The 21,950-nt window shown below is 40.6% G+C and overlaps 1 protein-coding gene across 3 annotated transcripts in view; it reads left to right on the forward strand.

Annotated features, from left to right (window-relative positions):
• The window catches only part of IRAK1 (interleukin 1 receptor associated kinase 1), a 135,431-nt gene that overhangs the window by 107,950 nt on the left and 5,531 nt on the right, over positions 1–21,950 (forward strand). For 2 of the 3 annotated variants that reach the window (XM_089669167.1, XM_089669165.1), the window contains 4 exons: positions 2,929–2,997; positions 6,360–6,584; positions 15,736–16,294; positions 18,622–18,747. In XM_089669167.1, the coding sequence (XP_089525293.1) occupies positions 2,929–2,997; positions 6,360–6,584; positions 15,736–16,294; positions 18,622–18,747 (979 nt within the window). Of the gene's footprint in view, positions 1–2,928; positions 2,998–6,359; positions 6,585–15,735; positions 16,295–16,399; positions 16,673–18,621; positions 18,748–21,950 lie in introns of those variants that run through there. The other variant, XM_089669166.1, reaches the window with a different exon arrangement.

The following is a 21,950-nucleotide window of genomic DNA, read 5'->3' on the forward strand; positions in this document are numbered from 1 at the left end:
GGGCACCCCAGCTAAAAATTTGTATTAATGTGCATAAAGAAGCAAAGGAAAAATGGAAAAATCTCCAAAAGGCATCAAATTACAGATTAGACATTCTTATAATATGTCAACAAAAGTTAGATTTTATTTCCATCATTTACACTTTCAAAATAACAGAAAACAAAAAAAATGGCGTCTGCAAAAGTTTGGGCACCCTGCAGAGTTAATATCTTGTACTGCCCCCTTTGCTAAGCTGAGACCTGCCAGTGTCATGGATTGTTCTCAATCATCGTCTGGGAAGACCAGGTGATGTCAATCTCAAAGGTTTTAAATGCCCAGACTCATCTGACCTTGCCCCAACAATCAGCACCATGGGTTCTTCTAAGCAGTTGTCTAGAAAACTGAAACTGAAAATAGTTGACGCTCACAAAGCTGGAGAAGGCTATAAGAAGATAGCAAAGCGTTTTCAGATGTCAATATCCTCTGTTCGGAATGTAATTAAGAAATGGCAGTCATCAGGAACAGTGGAAGTTAAAGCAAGATCTGGAATACCAAGAAAAATATCAGACAGAACAGCTCGCAGGATTGTGAGAAAAACAATTCAAAACCCACGTTTGACTGCACGATCCCTCCAGAAAGATCTGGCAGACACTGGAGTTGTGGTACACTATTCCACTATAAAGAGATACTTGTACAAATATGGTCTTCATGGAAGAGTCATCAGAAGAAAACCTCTTCTACGTCCTCACCACAAAAATCATCGTTTGAACTTTGCAAATGAACATATAGACAAGCCTGATGCATTTTGGAAACAAGTTCTGTGGACCGATGAGGTTAAAATTGAACTTTTTGGCCGGAATGAGCAAAGGTACGTTTGGAGAAGAAGGGGCACAGAATTGAATGAAAAGAACCTCTGTCCAACTGTTAAGCATGGGGTTGGATCAATCATGCTTTGGGGTTGTGTTGCAGCCAGTGGCACAGGGAACATCTCACGAGTAGAAGGAAAAATGGATTCAATAAAATTTCAGCAAATTTTGGATGGTAACTTGATTCCGTCTGTGAAAAAGCTGAAGTTAAAGAGAGGATGGCTTCTACAAATGGATAATGATCCTAAACACACCTCGAAATCCACGGGGGATTACATCAAGAGGCGTAAACTGAAGGTTTTGCCATGGCCTTCACAATCTCCTGACCTCAACATAATTGAAAATCTATGGATAGACCTTAAAAGAGCAGTGCGTGACAGACAGCCCAGAAATCTCAAAGAACTGGAAGACTTTTGTAAGGAAGAATGGGCAAAGATACCTCAAACAAGAATTGAAAGACTCTTGGCTGGCTACAAAAAGCGTTTACAAGCTGTGATACTTGCCAAAGGGGGCAGTACAAGATATTAACTCTGCAGGGTGCCCAAACTTTTGCAGACGCCATTTTTTTGTTTTCTGTTATTTTGAAAGTGTAAATGATGGAAATAAAATCTAACTTTTGTTGACATAAGAATGTCTAATCTGTAATTTGATGCCTTTTTGGAGATTTTTCCATCTTTCCTTGGCTTCTTTATGCACATTAATACAAATTTTTAGCTGGGGTGCCCAAACTTTCGATCCCCACTGTATATGTGTGTGTGTGTGTGTGTGTGTATATATATATATATATATATATATATATATATATAAACATTTTCCAGACATGTTCTTTAGCAAGGAGGAAAATATACAATGCATCTTCTCCTCCTCCCTAGAGAGAAAGTGTGTTTTATCCTCTTCACAGAGAAAAAAACAACATAGGTGTGGACCTTCAGATTGAATGATCACAGTGATAGCCAATCAGAGGCTATCACATCGGTCATGTGGTCGGGATCCAGTCATGATTGTTAGTAGGAGACCTGGAGCTGCCAGTGACAGTCTGGTCTCTGTGCTGGGAGTGTGTGATCGAGCACGCTCCCAGCACAAACACAAGAACACATATGCTGTTCCCGGGTTTAAAGCCCACCTCCTGGAGGCCAAATATATGTGTTACTGTGTTAATGCTTACATATCAATTTTCTTAGTTTCTAAAGAGTTTCTGTAAAATTTCTGGTTGTCAGTGAAAAAGGGCTGTCAGTAAATTTCCTGTTTTTGTCAGTAAAAAAAAAGTTGCTTTTAGTTGGAATCCCTGGTCATGGGTTTTAGATTAACAGCTGAACATCTTGGGTATCTCGTGTTACAGAATTTATTAGGGAGGCCGATGTATTTTGTAGCACTTCCGCATTCTGTGCGGCATGTTTTTCTCACCTCCAGTGATGATGGATCTTTCTGAGTGTGTACTTTATAAATGTTATGACTTCCTACCCCCCCTAGTGGTAGAAAATAAAAGTTTCTTCTCCATGTTAAATTCCAATCAAAGCAAAAAGTTGGGTATTAAACATGCTACTTGTTATGTTCTTTGCATGAAGTGCACACTGCATGTTTTACATAGAGGGCAGAGGAGAGGGCCATCTGAAAGAAAGTATAGCCAGCTACGGACATATTTCCTATGTGTTTGTTATTTCTGGTGTCTAATCCTTAGTCCTGTTTGGTGACAGGTGACTTTTTGCCTTTTATCTGCGTTATTCACTACTTTTAAATCAGCATTTAAAGCACAATTCCAGACTGCATGTGAAATCAGTCAGTATTCTGCAGAGATTAGATGTTGGATGTAGGATGGGCTTGCTTTATGAAGCCTGTGCTGGGTGATTTCCTCTCTCTTGCTGCATCACTAATCCGATTCAGACTTCCAGGTCAGGTTTGTATGTTGTTGATGGTCCTGACTGACACTTTCAATAGACAAGGAATATGTAGTGGGGGTGTTTGAGGATTCCTCTTGTATTAAAACTGGGGATCTTCCATCACCAAAGTCCAGTCACAATGGAGTGGACAGGTGCAGGAAAAGCTGGATGATTTCTGCATATTTTACTGTTTTTGTTTGTTTTAGGTCTTACTGGAAATACTGACAGGACAAAAAGCTGTAGATAATGAAAACAGTTCTCACACTAAGTATCTGGTAAGTTTTTGTTGGTTTTGAATATTAATTCACCCTAAAATGAACATTCCAGTTGAATAGATGCTACCAGATTTAATCACCCCCCTGCCTTCTTCCATGTAATGAAGATCCTGATATCTCTGCAATCCCTGACCCACCCACCTTGCTTCTACCTAATGGGGATACTGACATCTCTGCAACTCTTCATTCCCAGGATCGCCCATCAACCTTTTGCAATGTAATGGGAGGTCGGGCATCTCTGGATTCCCTGAACCACCCACCTGCTCCTTCTATGTAATGGGGATCCTGATATCTCTGCAGCTTTGTGCTGCCCTGAACCCCCCCGACGCTCCAAAACGCTCGGGGGGGGGGGGAATCAGTATTACTCTATGGAGATGGTTCACATCTCTATACCAAGTCGCCTGAAGCTCAAAAAAGTTTTGGAGCTAGCTCAATTTGGGCAGATGTGCATGTTTTTGGCATGTTTTTATTCCCATAGAAAAGAATAGCAATGCGCAATTGATGCGTTTTGTGCACATTTTTGCGTGTGTTTTGTGCAATTTTCTGCTCCAATGAAAAAATTTTAACCAAATAATAGTATTAGTATATGAATAAATAAATGTAAAATAAATATAATAAATATGCATATAAATAAAAAATCATGAATAATAAATAAATAATTAACCCTTAACCTTAACAAAAATACATTATTATTAATAATAATAATAATAATAATAATAATCACCCGAACAAAAAAAAAAAATAATTTATTATTATTTCATTTTTTTAGGTATTGGGGTTAAGGTTATGGGTTACAGTGAAGGAAATGCGTATTTGATCCCCTGCTGACTTTGAATGTTTGCCCACTCACAAAGAAATGATCGGTCTAAATATCGAATGTTCGGTGTATTGTAACACTGAGAGACAGAATAGCAACAACAAATTCAGCAGAAATGCATGTCTAACAAATGATGACTGATTTGCATGTTCATGAGGGAAATAAGTATTTGATCCCCTTCACAAAACATGACTTAGTACTTGGTGGCAAATCCCTTGTTGGCAATCACAGAGGTCAGACGTTTCCTGTAGTTGGCCCCCAGGTTTGCACACATCTCAGGAGGGATTTTGGCCCACTCCTCTTGGCAGATCCTCTCCAAGATGTGATGGTACATTGCCCCGTCCATCGTCCCTTTAATGCGGTGCAGTTGTCCTGTCCCCTTAGCAGAAAAACACCCCCAAAGCAGAATGTTTCCACCACCATGTTTCACAGTTGTGATGGTGTTCTTGGGGTCATTGGCAGCATTCCTCCTCCTCCAAACACGGCGAGTTGAGTTGATGCCAAAGAGCTCGATTTGGTCTCATCTGACCACAACACTTTCAACCAGTCCTCCTCTGCATCAGTCAGATGTTCAGTGGCAAACCTCAGACGGGCCTGGACATGTGCTTTCTTGAGCAGAGGGACCTTGTGGGCACTGCAGGATTTCAGTCCTTGTCGGCATAGTGTGTTACCAATTGTTTTCTTGGTGACTGTGGTCCCAGCTGCCTGGAGATCATTGACAAGATCCACACGTGTAGTTCTGGGATGATTCCTCACTGTTCTCATGATCATTGACACTCCACAAGGTGAGATCTTGCATGGTGCACTAGACCTAGGGAGACTGACAGTTGTTTTGTGTTTCTTCCATTTGTGAATGATTGCACCAACTGTTGTCACCTTCTCACCAAGCTGCTTGGTGATAGTTTGGTAGCCCAGTCCAGCCTTGTGTAGGTCTACAACCTTGTCCCTGACATCCTTGGACAGCTCTTTGGTCTTTGCCATGGTGGAGAGTTTGGAATCTGATTGTTTGATTGCTCCTGTGGACAGGTGTCTTTTATACAGGTAACAAAATGAGATTAGCAGTACTCCCTTTAAGAAAGCCAGAAATCCTGCTGAATGATAGGGGGTCAAATACTTATTTCCCTCATGAACATGCAAATCAGTCATCATTTGTTAGACATACATTTCTTTTGAATTTTTTGTTGCTATTCTGTCTCTCTGTGTTACAATACACCGAACATTCGATTTTTAGACTGATCATTTCTTTGTGAGTGGGCAAACATTCAAAATCAGCAGGGGATCAAATACTTATTTCCTTCTCTGTATTTATTATTAATATACTAATTTACTATTTCAAGTATTTATGATTATTTTTATTTATTTGTGTATTTATTTTACATTTATTCATTTTATTATTGTTATTATTATTACTACTCTAACAAAAAATTAGAAAATAATAAGTAAACTACTATAACTAAAATAAGAAAATTATAAAGAAAATACTAATCTCAACCCAACCCTAACAAAAAACAAAATAATAAAAAATGAATAATAGTAATAAAAACTAAAGCTGATGGAAAAACAAAAAAACCTAGCAACAAATGATGTAGCAGATAATATTTTTCTCTAATAAAAAACCGCGAAAGTTTAAAAACGCGCAAAAAACCGTGTGCTACAAAAATGCTGAAAGACACTATGCTCAGGTGTGAATGCAGCCTAATAGGGATCTCAGTATCTGTGCATTCTCAGAATTCCCCACCTACTTCTTCCATGTAATAGGAACTCCCGGTCTCTCTGCAAGACCTCCCTCCTGACCCATTTGTTTGTACATAGAATCATAATAAATAATACAAAATATAAGGCAATTTTAAAGTATATACATGTATCTAAAGACAAAACTTTTTTCTTTTGCAGAGTGGGGAGTAAACACCCCTCTTTTTTATCTTTTTTTTTTTTTTTTTTTTTTGTGTCATCTGTATCCTATTGGAGCGATTTCCCTTCACTTCCTGACCTGTAGAAACAACAGGAAGTGAGACAAATTTCTTCAAAAGTGAGGGAAATCTCTTGTTACCAGAACAAGTGCTCTCGTTGGGAAATTTTCCATCTACTTCTGTTCTACTGACAACTTCATTTTTTTTTCTTCCAATCCCAGTGACAATAGTAACCATGGCAAATAGGAGGGGTTGAACTCCCCATTAGGAACACAGACAGCAATAAAACTGACAAAGCTTCTAGGCCTTCTTTACTCTATACAAAAATACCAGAAAAAGTTTTTAGTTTTAGATGCACGTTAGTGTCTAGGTCACCTCCCCACCACCAGCAGGCTGATGGGATGTTACCTGTACTTTTAATTTGCTTTCTGGTTTGTGTGGGAAAAGCAGCAAGCCAATCACAGAAACCGTAAATGAGAGTGCAGGAATTGTTTTCAGTAGACACACAGTATTTTATTATGAGTATATTGTGGCAAAATCTCTTTTTTTTTTTTTTCCTCGTGCTTGAACTGTACTGTGGAAGTATTCTTTTCCATATGATGCATACAAGATCAGTACATGCTGTATCTTTACAGAAGGATATAGTTAATGAAGAGGAGAGTGACAAGGAAGTGGAATCTAGTTCTTTGAAGGGAGCCAGCAAAGTGTCAGAAGATAAGCAGTCCAGGGCAGCTTCTCGTATCTGCCACCAGCATCTGGATCTACGGGCTGGAATCTGCCCTTTCGAGGTCGCCCAAGACCTTTCTCTGCTTGCTTGTCGGTGCTTGGGTCGTCAGAAAAAACGTCCACGCATGGTAGAGGTAATTGTTCACTTGTAAATGTAAATCCATGAATATATATATATATATATATATATATATATATATATATATATATATATATATATATATATATATATATATATATATATATAAAACCCCTGGTGTGAGTTAGATCTGTGAGCCGGACATTTTTGTCCACGCTATAGCAGATTTATTGCTACAGGGCTGACGATCTATACAAAATTACATGTATATATGCGTGATTTTGCACCTCTGCTGTAGAGGGGACAAGTGTGCCGCTTCTGCTATGATTTGACACAGCAGAAGTCAATCAACTGATGTAGGCCAATGGATGCACAGCAGCATGTAAATAAAGCAGAGCTGTGTCCTGTCACCAGCGATGTGCTGGATTGTCTTTCCCTGCAGGAATGCAATCTGGCACATCCAGTGGTAAAAACGGCACATATCACACAGTAGAACGCTGGTTAGGCACATACTTCACCCTTTGAATGCCTTAGATGTTAACCCCTTCACAGGCAGTGTCATTTAATACAGTGATAGTGTATATTTTTAGCACTGATCACTGTATTAGTGTCACTGGTTCCCACAAAGTGTCAGTTAGTGTCAGACTGACTGCTGCAATATCACAGTCCCATTATAAGTCGCTGATCGCCACCATTATTAGTAATAAAGAAAAAAAATTCCAGTGTATATATACCATAGTTTGTAGATGCTATAACTTTTGTGCAAACCAATCAATATACGCTTATTGGAAGTTTTTTGGGTTTTTTTTAAATTGCCAAAATTATGTAGCAGAACACATTTTGGTCTAAATTTATAAATTTGATTTTTTTTTATTATTTTATTGGATATGTTTTATAGCAGAAATGACAAATTGTCAGTATTTGTTTATAGCGCAAAAAATAAAAAACCCAGAGGTGATCAAATACCACCAAAAGAAAGCTCTGTTTGTGGGGACAAAATGATATAAATTTAATTTATGTACAGAGCTGCATGACCACGCAATTGTCACTTAAGTAACACAGTGCTGTATAGCAAAATAACAGCCTGGTCCTGAAGGGAGGTAAATTCTGGAGCTGAAGTAGTTAATGACTATAGACATATTATTAATGTTGTGGATATAAAATTACAGAGGAATATTTTGTCAGACTTGGGGCCAAATGAGTTGGGGGTTTTTTGTACTCTGTATATTACTTATGAAAATGATCCCTTGCATCTTGGTTGTTTGACAGATAGAACAGGAAGCAAAGAAAATGCTAATAGCAAAGAAAAAAAACTACTTGTGGTGTGAGGAAGGGTTGGAACCTCTGTCATAGTTTTTTTTGCTTTCGGTGTCCCTATTTCTCCCAGTTGGGGACACGAACAGAAATAACAAGTTAACATGGGTTTTAGGTTCTACCTGTTGTCCCTATCCTCTTCCCCGTTGCTGAATTCAAACTAAAACCAACGGTATGCAGAGAAATACACAGCAGCATGTTACTGCTGGCAGCAGAGAGACTTGTGTTGTTTACACACAGGTCTCTCCCTTGTCAGTGATACTCGGCGACAGCCGTGTGCTGGTGTAGAATCTCCGGCTGGGACCCAGTGATTGACATCCGTAGCTGCCAATTGTGGCACGGGTAGGGCGGCGCACACCCTCTACCCAGAAATGCAAAATCAAGTGTATATATGTGTAATTTGGCGCAGCCCTGCCGCCCTGTAGCAGTAGTTCTGCTATAGGGCAGTCAGGAATCAGTTAATTTCTTATTTTTCCAAAAATTTGTGAAAAAATTACAACTTAAAAAAACTATAAACCTCTTACTAAATATCTTGGGACTGTCTACTTTCAAAAAAGGGGTCATTTGCGGTATTTGTACTGTCCTGGGGTTTTAGAGCCTCAAGATATGCGCTAGGTCATCACTACATCAGGACTGATCAATTTTCTGAATAAGGAAGAAAGATTATTTATTTGCAAACTTTACAACAGAAACTAGGAAAATGTTTTGGTTTTTTTCTGTATTTTTTTTTCTCGTTTATATAGCAAAAAAAAAAAAAATGTAGCATAAAGAAAAAATAACATAAAAGCTCAGTGGTGATTAAATACCACGGAATAAAAGCTTTTTCTAAAAAAAAAAAAAAAAAATTGATAATTTTATTTGGGTACAGTGTTGCAAGAAATTCGGCCTGGTTAGGAAGGGGGTGAAAGTGGTTAAAAAGCGTCTTCACAATTTTGTGTCATTCTCCTATTGCGTTGTGCCCCTGTGTAGCAATGTGAAGTGCATCCACTCTCATGTACTCCAGTTCCATAATTTACATGAATGGAAAGGATTGTTGCATAAAAAAGAATATCCTTCTTGATTTTCATTATTCAATAAGGGGAGCTACAGTACCAGATTTCACCACAGGGTGGAGCCATAGTCCTGTAAAATCTGTCATTCCCATGAGTATACAATTTCTGACTCGCTGGTTTTCTGATATATTTTTTGCATATTGGTTTAATCTCTGGAGAATCTCACAATTCAGGAATTCACAGCTCTAAAAAAAAAACTGATTTTATACAGGTTGGACGAACCTGCATGCATGTGTTCAGGGGAATCCCGGAATATGTCTGCAGTTCACCCTGATCTGTAAACAGATGTGTGTGTCGTTGCAGCCAGGACTAGACCGCACTAAGGCTGTGCAGCAGGCTCAGTATTGTACTGGTCCACTGTGCTGGGCATAGTTCACAGAGTGATAGTAAAGTAACAAGTTTTGAAGATGTTCCTGTCAAGTGATGTGACTAGTGACCACTTGCCGCCCTGCCACTGTAGGAAAACGGCGGCAGGGCGGCACGGGCAGGCAAAACGTGTGTTTTGTAAACCGGTAGGGGGCGTGCGCGAGGCACGCCGCCGCCCTACCTGTTCCGCCGATCACAGCCGCAGATGTCAGTCGCCGGGTCACAGCCGGCCCTTACCGGCTATCTCCTGGTGATCGGCGGCAATCAGTGACAGAGAGCACAGCTGAAGTAGCTGTGCTTTCTGTCACTTCCCTGACAGCTCGAGGACAAGCTGATCGGGACAGAAGAGTTTCACTCTCCCGATCAGCTGTGTCCCCTGCAGTACACACCCCGCCCCCTAGTAAAACACTTCCCTCACACAGATAACCCTTTCCCTGAAAAATAAACTTAACCCCTTCCTCCCCAGTGCCATTAGTACAGTGTCAGTGTGTTGTTTTTTTTTTTGCACTGATCACTGTATTGGTGTCACTGGGGATGTCAGTGACCCCAAGCCAGTACCCCCCCAGTGTCAGAATGTCCGCCGCAGTCCCGCTATAAGTCCCTGATCGCCGCCATAAGTCGCTGATCGCCGCCATTATTAGTATAAAAAAAAAACTAAAAATCCCAGTATCTTTCCCGCCATTTGTAAACGCTATAACTTTCACGTAAACCAATTATTTTACACGTATTGGGGTTTTTTTTTAGCAAAGACATGTCGCAGAATGCATTTTGGCAGAAATTTATGACTAAATTTTGATTTTTAAATTTTTTTTTTTACTGGACATGTTTTATAGCAAAAAGTCCAAAATATTGTTTTTTGTCCTCAAAATTGTCAGCCTTTTTTTTTATAGCGCAAAAAATAAAAACCGCACAGGCGATCAAATACCACCGAAAGAAAGCTCAATTTGTGGGAAAAAAAAGGATGTAAATTTAATTTATGTACCGTATTGCATGACCGCGCAATTGTCCGTTAAACTAGTGCAGCGCTGTATAGCAGAAAAATGGCGTAAATTGCAGTATCTATACCATAGTTTGTAGACGCTATAACTTCCACACAAAGCAATCAATATACACTTATTGGGGTTTTTTTTACCAAAAACATGGAGCAGAATACATTTTGGCCTAAATTTATAACCAACTTTGAGTTTACTATATATTTTTTATAGCTGAAAGTAAAAAATATTGTTTTTCTTCAAAATTTTTGGCCTTTTTTTGTTTATAGCGTGAAAAATAAAAAGAGCACAGGTGATCAAATACCACTGAAAGAAAGCTCTATTTGTGTGAAAAAAAGACGTAAATTTCGTTTGGGTGCAGCATTGCATGACCGCGCAATTATCAGTTGAATTAGTGCAGCGCCGAGTAGCAAAAAGAGGCCTGGTTATTAAGGGGGGTAAATCCTCTGGAGGGCAAGTGGTTAAAGAGATCAATGAAGGAATGAGATCTTACATTTCTATATGCAGATTTCACACTAATATGGGCTGTGTCATGTCAGCCATGCAGAAACAATGCTGAATTCTCAATAGCAACCGCCTTCTTGTTCTCGGGAAAATTTTATTATAACCACTTCATCTCTCACACCTGTTCACCCCCTATGGACCAGAGCCATTTCTACATTTCTGGTACGGACCTGTTTATTCCGCAAGACCTTTATTTTTACTAAAGATAACGCATAAATTATTATAATACAGGATTTATATAGCGCCAACAGTTTCCTCAGTGCTTTACAATATAAATCGTTTTAAGGACAAGACTGATACTTTCTTGCAACAGGGATTTTTTTTTTTTTTCCGCAATCTAGACAGTAAAACGCATTAATATTAAACAAAATGCACTTTCCTTTTTTGAGCGGTGTTAGTTTAACAATAGATAGTGCTGCTGTAGATAAAAAGTGCACATTTTATTCTGTAATTTGTCCTGTTTAACAACTTGAGTTCCAGAAGATTTTACCCCTTCATGACCAGGCTAATTTTTTGCTATTTAGCACTGCGCTACTTTGGCTGGTAATAGCGTGGTCATCCAATGCTGTACCCAAACAAAATTTATATCATTTTTTTTCACACAAGTAGAGCATTCTTTTAGTAGTGTTTGTTATTCGCTGGGTTTTTCTTGGTGCGCTATATAAATGAAAATAGACTGAAAATTTTGGAAGAAAATTATTTTTTACTTTGCTATAAAACAATAAAAACATTTTAAAAAAATCAAATGTATTCTGCTACATGTGTTTGATGAAAAAAAATCCTAATAAGTATATATTGATTATATTGATTGGTTTGTGTGAAAGTTCTAGAACTGACAAACTATGGTACATATACTGGAATTTTTTTTTTTTTTATACTACTAATGGCGGTGGGCAACAACTTATAATGGGACTGCAATAGTGACACTGACACTGGGGGAAAGTAACTGCCACTGACATCATCAGTGACATTAATACAGTGATCAGTGATAATGTTATATACTGTCACTGTACTAATGACACTGGCTGGGAAGGGGTTGACACCTAGGGCTAGGGGCATCAAGGGGTTATACAGTCATGGCCGAAATTGTTGGCACCCTTGATATTTCTCCAGGAAATCATGTATTTCTCACGAAACGTATTGCATTAACACATGTTTTGCTATACACATGTTTATTCCCTTTGTGTGTATTGGGACAAAACAAAAAAAGGGAGGAAAGAAAGCAAATTCGACATAATGTCACACAAACCTCCAAAAATGGGCTGGACAAAAGTATTGGCACCCTTTCACAACTGCGGATAAATAAGAATGTTACAAGCATGTGATGCTCCTGTAAACTCACCTGGGGCAAGTAACAGGTGTGGGCAATATAGAAATCACACCTGAAAGCAGATAAAAAGGAGAGACGTTCACTTAACCTTTGCATTGTGTGTCTGTCTGTGCCACACTAAGCATGGACAACAGAAAGAGGAGACGAGAACTGTCTGAGGACCTGAGAACCAAAATTGTGGCAAAATATCAACAATCTCAAGGTTACAAGTCCATCTCCAGAGAACTAGATTTGCCTTTGTCCACAGTGCGCAACATTATCAAGAAGTTTGCAACCCATGGCACTGTAGCTAATCTCCCTGGTCGTGGACGGATGAGGAAAATTGATGAAAGATTGCAACGCAGAATAGTCCGGATGGTGGATAAGCAGCCCCAAACATGTTCCAAAGACATTCAAGCTGTCCTGCAGGCTCAGGGAGCATCAGTGTCAGCGCGAACTATCCGTCGACATTTAAATGAAATGAAACGCTATGGCAGGAGACCCAGGAGGACCCCACTGCTGACACAGAGACATAAAAAAGCAAGACTACAGTTTGCCAAAATGTACTTGAGTAAGCCAAAAGCCTTCTGGGAAAACGTCTTGTGGACAGATGAGACCAAGATAGAGCTTTTCGGTAAAGCACATCATTCTACTGTTTACCGAAAACGGAATGAGGCCTACAAAGAACAAAACACAGTACCTACGGTAAAATATGGTGGAGGTTCAATGATGTTTTGGGGTTGTTTTGCTGCCTCTGGCACTGGGTGCCTTGACTGTGTGCAAGGCATCATGAAATCTGAGGATTACCAAAGGATTTTGGGTCGCACTGTAGGGCCCAGTGTCAGAAAGCTGGGTTTGCGTCCAAGATCCTGGGTCTTCCAGCAGGACAATGACCCCAAACATACGTCAAAAAGCACTCAGAAATGGATGGCAAAGAAGCGCTGGAGAGTTCTGAAGTGGCCAGCAATGAGCCCAGATCTAAATCCCATTGAACACCTGTGGAGAGATCTTAAAATTGCTGTTGGGAAAAGGTGTCCTTCCAATAAGAGAGACCTGGAGCTGTTTGCAAAGGAAGAGTGGTCCAAAATTCCGGGTGAGAGGTGTCAGAAGCTTATTGATGGTTATAGGAAGCGACTGATTTCAGTTATGTTTTCCAAAGGGTGTGCAACCAAATATTAAGTTAAGGGTGCCAATACTTTTGTCCAGCCCATTTTTGGGGTTTTGTGTGACATTATGTCATATTTGCTTTTCTGCCTCTGTTTTATATTTGTTCCAATACATACAAAGGGAATAAACATGTGTATAGCAAAACATGTGTTAATGCAATACCTTTTTTGTGTGAAATACTTGATTTTCAGGAAAAATATCAAGGGTGCCAACAATTTCGGCCATGACTGTATGTGTGCCTAACTATGTGTACAGTGTGCTGCTTTTACTACTAGATCTCTGTTTCTCATCCCTGCTTTGCAGGGACGAGAAACTGACAGATCGCTCGCTCTGTACAGAGCTCTGTGTTGTTTGCCAACACAGAGCTCTAGGCTGTGATTGTACACAACTGATCAGCAGGTCCTGCCCATGAATCAATGTCCAGGACTTGCTGACAGGTATATGCGCACCCTAAAGCTGGACGTAGGCAGCGATGTACGGGTATGTTGCTTTGCCACTTACGGGCGCTAAGTGGTTCAAAAGACACTAGAATTATGATTCTGGTACTAAGCATAGCAAAGTTATTTACTAACAAATTAAAGGGTTTTTTTTCAGTTTTGCACTATTTTTGAATGGGAAATGTGTAAATATGGTAAACTGGAGCTCCAGTCACAGCTAAAAAAAATAACAGTCAGCAGCTACAAAAACTGTAGCTGCTGACTTTTAAAAAACAGCCTCTTACCTGTCCCATGATCCATCACTGTAGCCAGTTTCACTGACCGTCTTCGCTCGCTGGTGCCAGCATCTTAAGTGTGGGTGCCCACTGCGCATTTGCGAGTAGCGCTGCACCTTGTGAATGGTCTTGTAGTCTTCTGGGACCTGTCACGTGTCCCAGAAGACTATGGGGAGGGGGGGAGGAGGATAACCCACTCGTCCTCGTCCCCCCCAACACACACAGACAGACAGACACCCCTTATGGGGAGCAGGAGACCAGCATTTAAAGTGGATCTTCCTCTGTTGGGTGTAGCTCTGCTTTAAATGTGTAAAGATGATGGCAAACAAAAAGAAAAAAAATGTTTGAATAACAATAGTTGATAAAATAGAGACTGAGACTTATGAGTTAATTAGTGTTGATTAGAGTAAACTAAGGGTTAATAAGGGGTTAAACAGAGACAAAAGAGACAGACAAACATTTTTTTTACTTGTCCAGTAGATTTCATTATTTTAACCTCTTTGCATGGAGAGTATGCAAATATGTGGCCTCTTGGCAGGTGGGCCCTGACCCCAAGAGGCCACATATTTGCATACAAAAATGTAAACAAGCCTGTGCGGAGAGTGAGCACCCTACATGCTCTTGGCACAGTTACCAGTGACTAACAGCTCCTGATCACTACGTGTGATTGGGAGCTTTCTGATCATGTGACCACTGTGACAGCCAATCATGGCAGTCATATGATCATAAACCCCACCCCGCCTCCAATCCAGAGCAGTGTGCTTACAGTGAAGCACAGGGACACCGCCCTTCCCCCCAGTAAAACACTCCCTGTACACAGTTAACCATTTGATTGCCCCTCATGTTAACCCCATCTTGCCCAGTGCCATTAGTACAGTGTCAGTGCTTTTTTTTTTTTTTTTTTTTTAAGCACTGATCACTGTATTGGTGTCACTGGGGATGTCAGTGACACTAAGTCAGTTCCCCCCCAGTGTCAGAATGCCCGCTGCAGTCCCACAGTTGCTGATCCCTACCATTACTAGTTAACAAAAAAAATAGATTTCAGTATATATACCGCCATTTGTAAACGCTATAACTTTGATGTAAAGCAATTAATTTACATGTATTGGGATTTTTTTTAGCAAAGACATGGAGCAGAATACATTTTGGCTTAAATTTATGACGAAATTTGATTTTTTTTTTTTTTACTGGACATGGAGAAAAAGTCCAAAATATAGGTTTTTTTTTCCTCAAAATTGTCGGTCTTTGTTTTTTTTTTTATATAGCGCAAAAAATAAAAACTGCACAGCCAATCAAATACCACCAAAAGAAAGCTCAATTCGTGGGGATAAAAAAGACAAATTTAATTTGGGTGCAGCGTTGCATGACGGCGCAATTGTCAAAGTAACGCAGCACCATAATGCAAAAAATGGTCTGGTCATGAAAGGGGTAAATCTTCAGGAGGGCAAGTGGTTAAAGAAACCCTCTGGTTAGAAATGGGTGCCATGGCTTCAGAACTTGGAGCTATTGTTTTAGAACAAGTAGGCAGGTCAGAAGTCATCTTCACTTGCTGCATACTTGTTCCAGGTCAGTTATCTAGCATTTTGAAGGAGGATATGGCAGTTTTTTTGTGAGTTAGCATACATAAAAGCCAGCCTTCTGTGAAATGGTTGTAAAGAGAAGACTGTGTAGGTGGGGGATGGAATATTGTCTGTATTGCAAAAATCGTCAAAAAAAAAAAAAAAAAAAAACAACTTTAAAGAATTGGCCATAATACATCTAAAAGCTGCTCATGTTTTGTTTGTTTTTAGGTGTTTAATGAAATTAAAAGGCTTCAGGAGCTCTTGGCCTTGATGGAGATTGGACATGACGGCGGTGATCTCTGTGGTGGTGCTTATGCAGGATCAGGCTCCTTTCCACCAATGTCAGACCTCCTTTCCAGTTTGCAGGATTCCATCCTCAGCCCTCAGGAAAACACGGACAAATTTACCGCTTCTGGCCTTCGTATGAATAATCCAGCGAGGGGTAGTGTGCGGCCTTATGGCTACTCTGCCTCCCATAGTGAGGAGGACAAGCCAAGCAGTCTCTGTAGTTTACCTTCTTGTGAAAGTCACAGGGCTTTTCAGAGGAGTCCGAATCAGCCTGTGGAGAGTGATGAGAGTATTCCGGAGTATTACCAGTCCACTTTCTCTGAGGAACGTAGGTGTGAACTCAGCAGACTGCAGTGTAATCCAGTGCACCGAGGAGCCTTGCATTGCCGGAGTACAGCACATGCAACATCAAACCAATCTCAAAGCCTTAACCCTGAGACTGGACAATGCCATGGCTCTGTGCAAGAGGGGAGCAGCTTGCCATCATCGGGCTCTCAGGGTAGGTTTAGTTGTGTCGAAGAGGTACAATAGATATTTTTGCGTAATGTTCAAAGTGTGTTTGTAAAGTCATTCAAAAAGTGAACCTATTTATTTTTTATACAAGGCAAAGCAACAGGTCCACTTAGCTGCCACCGTACCAAGCTTCTTATATTCCCCTTTGCTTCAGTCCTTCACTGCATCGTTTTGCCACTGGGAGGGAAGAGAAATACCCGGCTGTGATGTTCCAACATTCAGTACATTGGGTGATGTTAAAGGGATATATCTATATCTATACACATATATATGTGTATAGATATAATGTGTGTGTATGTATGTATATACAGTCAGGTCCGTAAATATTGGGACATCGACACAATTCTAACATTTTTGGCTCTATACACCACCACAATGGATTTGAAATGAAACGAACAAGATGTGCTTTAACTGCAGACTGTCAACTTTAATTTGAGGGTATTTACATCCAAATCAGGTGAACGGTGTAGGAATTACAACAGTTTGCATATGTGCCTCCCACTTGTTAAGGGACCAAAAGTAATGGGACAATTGGCTTCTCAGCTGTTCCATGGCCAGGCGTGTGTTATTCCCTCATTATCCCAATTACAATGAGCAGATAAAAGGTCCAGAGTTCATTTCAAGTGTGCTATTTGCATTTGGAATCTGTTGCTGTCAACTCTCAAGATGAGATCCAAAGAGCTGTCACTATCAGTGAAGCAAGCCATCATTAGGCTGAAAAAACAAAACAAACCCATCAGAGAGATGGCAAAAACATTAGGCGTGGCCAAAACAACTGTTTGCAACATTCTTAAAAAAAGGAATGCACCGGTGAGCTCAGCAACACCAAAAGACCCGGAAGGCCACGGAAAACAACTGTGGTGGATGAGCGAAGAATTCTTTCCCTTGTGAAGAAAATGCCCTTTACAACAGTTGGCCAGATCAAGAACACTCTCCAGGAGGTAGGTGTATGTGTGTCAAAATCACCAATCAAGAGAAGACTTCACCAGAGTGAATACAGAGGGTTCACCACAAGATGGAAACCATTGGTGAGCCTCAAAAACAGGAAGGCCAGATTAGAGTTTGCCAAACGACATCTAAAAAAGCCTTCACAGTTCTGGAACAACATCCTATGGACAGATGAGACCGAGATCAACTTGTACCAGAGTGATGGGAAGAGAAGAGTATGGAGATGGAAAGGAACTGCTCATGATCCTAAGCATACCACCTCATCAGTGAAGCATGGTGGTGGTAGTGTCATGGCGTGGGCATGTATGGCTGCCAATGGAACTGGTTCTCTTGTATTTATTGATGATGTGACTGCTGACAAAAGCAGCAGGATGAATTCTGAAGTGTTTCGGGAATATTATCTGCTCATATTCAGCCAAATGCTTCACAACTCATTGGACGCCGCTTCACAGTGCAGATGGACAATGACCCAAAGCATACTGCAAAAGCAACCAAAGAGTTTTTTAAGGGAAAGAAGTGGAATGTTATGCAATGGCCAAGTCAATCATCTGACCTGAATCCGATTGAGCATGCATTTCACTTGCTGAAGACAAAACTGAAGGGAAAATGCCCCAAGAACAAGCAGGAACTGAAGACGGTTGCAGTAGAGGCCTGGCAGAGCATCACCAGGGATGAAACCCAGCGTCTGGTGATGTCTATGCGTTCCACACTTCAGGCTGTAATTGTCTGCAAAGGATTTGCAACCAAGTATTAAAAAGTGAAAGTTTGATTTATGATTATTATTCTGTCCCATTACTTTTGGTCCCTTAACAAGTGGGAGGCACATATGCAAACTGTTGTCATTCCTACATCGTTCACCTGATTTGGATGTAAATACCCTCAAATTAAAGCTGACAGTCTGCAGTTAAAGCACATCTTGTTCGTTTAATTTCAAATCCATTGTGGTGGTGTATAGAGCCAAAAATTTTATAATTGTGTCGATGTCCCAATATTTATGGACGTGTGTCCGTGTGTCTGTCTGTGTCTAAAATCTGCAGCTGCTGGTTCCACTGTCAGAATACAATGTCCCAGCACCTCATTTGTGTGGATGGAGGAATCTTTGTTACTACTCATCTGTTGCCAGCTATAAAGGGTTACTTCACCTTTAGAGAAAAAAAATGTATATGTAAAAGTGAACTTACACTGGACACCCCCCCCCCCCCCTCCATGTATGTTACTGCCACACAATACATACTATTACTCTGATGTTGAAGATCCCTGTGTGTGAAGTTGTCATAGTTTAGGACGTCAGCCAGAAAAGTGTATTTTACTGTAAAGTAGAATGTCAGTTCTGTATTATTGTAACTGGCATCATTCTCCTTCCAGCTATCTCAATGCCACATCACCAGATCATCATGAATCCAGCCAAACAGAGATTTGTGGAGCAGCTGGCGCTATATGACCAGGGGAAAATAAACAGCCTAGAACTGTTGTACTCTGGAAACAGTCCAGGTAACCAGCTTTGCAAAGGTCTTCTGGCGCTCATACTCTTCTCAGATATTACTCTGATCACATCTGTACTGCTGCACGGTATTACTTCATATATTATTGACATGATATCCAATATATCATCTAGGTCATTTAAATGCTATCCATCAGTATTCTTACAATATAAGTGCATAGAAAAAAGAACACTGCAAACAGATGTTTGTGTAAAATATCTTTTTTGGTGGATTTTTTCCAATTTTATTTATATTTCCTGTGCAGCTTTTGTTTCCTATAATACATTTAGGTTAAAAGTGGCAGTGTTTCCTGATATCGCTTTCAACTGGTCAGTAGGATAAGACATCATCTCCTGCCATTATTGGCAAGCAGATCACACCTGCCTTTGTGATTGGTGGGGCAGAGAGTACACTCCTGCTGCACCTCAGCCCAGAGAATCAGAATGGCCGAAGATCCAAACCTGGAAGAAGACCTGGTGAAGATAGAAGCGCGGGCATCACAGCACTTTGCCTTCAAGACCTGCCATAATGTGCAAATATGCTACACATACTTGTACAAAATGGCAAAAAAAAAGCTTCCGGGGCACAAAATTGGCCATTTCGTTTAGTGGTTTACTTCTCCTTTAAATCAGAGAAGCCACAGAGTTTACAATGATATGAACTCTGCACCGTACACTGCAACATGATTTTCACAGACAATCTAATACGGTCTACACCTTATCAGATTGTCTGAAATTCTTGCTAGCAGATCCCTTGTGGAAATATGCATTTTCATTTGGGATCGGTTAGTAGTGAAATGGTTAATCATACGCTTCCAACACAGATCTGAAAGGGGTAATCATGCACTTTCAACTGGGGTCTCATCTGCCAGCAATTAAAGGGTTCGTTATGTCCTGTCACCTGGGTTCACATATATGCGGTGCGGTATATCGCATGTGATTCCCACAGGAACCGTACTGGATTCCTGTGCAAATCACATTCGATTTGTGTGCGGTGCGATTGGAGCCATACATTATGTATGCCTCTAATCGCACCTCACCCGCATCAAAAAGGTGCAGGACCATTTTTTTGAATCCTCACTAGAATTGGATCGCATGGGTAGTCACACCTATGCGATCTGATTCTGCACATCGCACCGCATTTTGTGGACCGCTTTCGGTGTGGTGTTAACATACACACCTGCAGCGGTTCGCATGACCGGGGTGCGATTCTGCTGCGGTACGGAATTCTCACAGAAAACCCTGCGAATTCCGCATCGCATCAGTGTGAACCAGGGCTTAAACTTTCATTGCTAGAAGATTCCTGGTGACTGTACATGATTAACCGAGTGGCAGAACTAATAGAGTCTCAAAGGTCACACTTGCAACTTGGCCCTGGTGTTCCGCCACCATGGGAGGTCCCCTAAGATGACAGGAAAGAAGCCTGCTGCGGGACCATAATAAAGGGCCTTAGGATCGGTGGGAAGGGTTCCAGGACCAATGGAAAGGGCCCCTGGGGTCCTTTATGGTTCTTGCAATGGGGCCCTGAAGGTTCTAGCTACACCTCTGAGAGGCAGACAAAGACTGGAAGCCTTCTGTTCACCTCTATGATATACAAAATAGGAAGCGATGACCATATATCACTTCCTGTTTCCCCGGTGCCATTTTTTAAAATGGAAAGCATTTGATCACACAGATCTTGGTGATATTAAATGCTTTTAAGGGCAGAGGAGGGATCTGGGGTCTTATTGACCCCAGATCTCTCAATAAAGAGTACCAGTCACTGCCTATTTCTGTTACAAGGGATGTCCTTGTCACAGCCATAAAAGTGATAATAATTAAAGCAACAGTGTAAAAATAAAAAAATACTACTTTTTTTAAAGCATCCCTATCTCCCTGTACTGCTGCGCAAAGGCAAATGCATGTGTATGTCCCACATGCATGCAAACAGCGATCATTCCACACATGTGAGGTATCACTACGAACGTGAGATCATGGACTGTAATTCTAGCACCAGAACTCCTATGAAGGCTTTTGGATAGTCGTCTATGAATAGTAAAATTTACATAGTTTGTTGCCATTGCGCGGGCGGGCACATTTTTAAAGCGTGACATAATTGGTGTCGATTTACTCAACCTAACATCATCTTTACCAGAAAACTGGGTTACATATTGTGTTTTTTTTGCATTCAAATAAAAAAGTGTATTGTTTTTTTAATATTATATATAATGTTTGGGGATTCTAAGACATTTTCTAGCAAAGAATGAAAAAGCAATATTAAAAGTTTAAATCACCCTAAAGCCCCTTTCCTTTTTAAAAGCACCTCTGCCTAATAAACAGCAACACTTCATACTTTCCATCCTGGAAAAAAAAAGTATTTTTTTTTTTATCAGGACAAGTAGGATTGTCATGAGGGACAAATAGATTGGGACCCTGAATAAGTCCCTGGACAAGTAGTTTTTTTAAAAAAATTTCCACACCCCGATACATACACATACTAGCCTACCAGCCTGTCTTTGGAGTGTAGGAGGAAACCAGAATACCCAGAGGAAACCCGCACAGGGAGAACATGCAAACTCCAGGCAGGTAGTGAGTGCCAAGGTTGGGATAAAAACCAATGACCACAGTCCTGCCAGGTGGAAGTGCTGCCCATCTTAATAAATTTTTAATATTCAAAGAAAACTCACCCATCTATCCATGTCTCCCTGCTTTATTTTGCTGAGAAATCACTTTGAAAAACACCCTCCTAGCATTTCTAGCTGCAGCCATCTAAAGTAAGGGCAGAGGATGTAGTATTTACTTCAATGAATCCATCTGCCCTTAGTTCAGGCATACAGACAGGATGTTGTGCCTAGCTGAGGAACCCCCCCCCTCCCCTTCTCCAGATGAAATAAACAAAAATGCACATAAAGACTCCTGTGATGTATGACATCATTTTGGCCTAAGCCAGAAATTGGAAAGCAACTAAAAAAGTTTAAAGTGGTTCTAAAGGCAGAAGGTTTTTTACCATAATGCATTCTATGTATTGAGGTAAAAAAAAAACCTTCTACATACAGCTTCCTCCTCAGCCCCCCTAAGTACATACCTTAGCCTGATCTTGATCCAGTGATGTGCACAAGAGCAGGAGTTCTCTTGGCTTCCTCTGCTGTCAATAACAGCCATGGAGGAGAGATGGGGGCGGGGCCTGAATGCTCTCTGTGTGTCAATGGACACAGAGCAGCGGGTCGGGAGCAAG

The sequence above is a fragment of the Staurois parvus genome, unplaced genomic scaffold (assembly GCF_062004578.1).
Source record: "Staurois parvus isolate SC_StPar_1 unplaced genomic scaffold, SC_StPar_1.0 ptg000068l, whole genome shotgun sequence".
NCBI lineage: Eukaryota > Metazoa > Chordata > Amphibia > Anura > Ranidae > Staurois > Staurois parvus.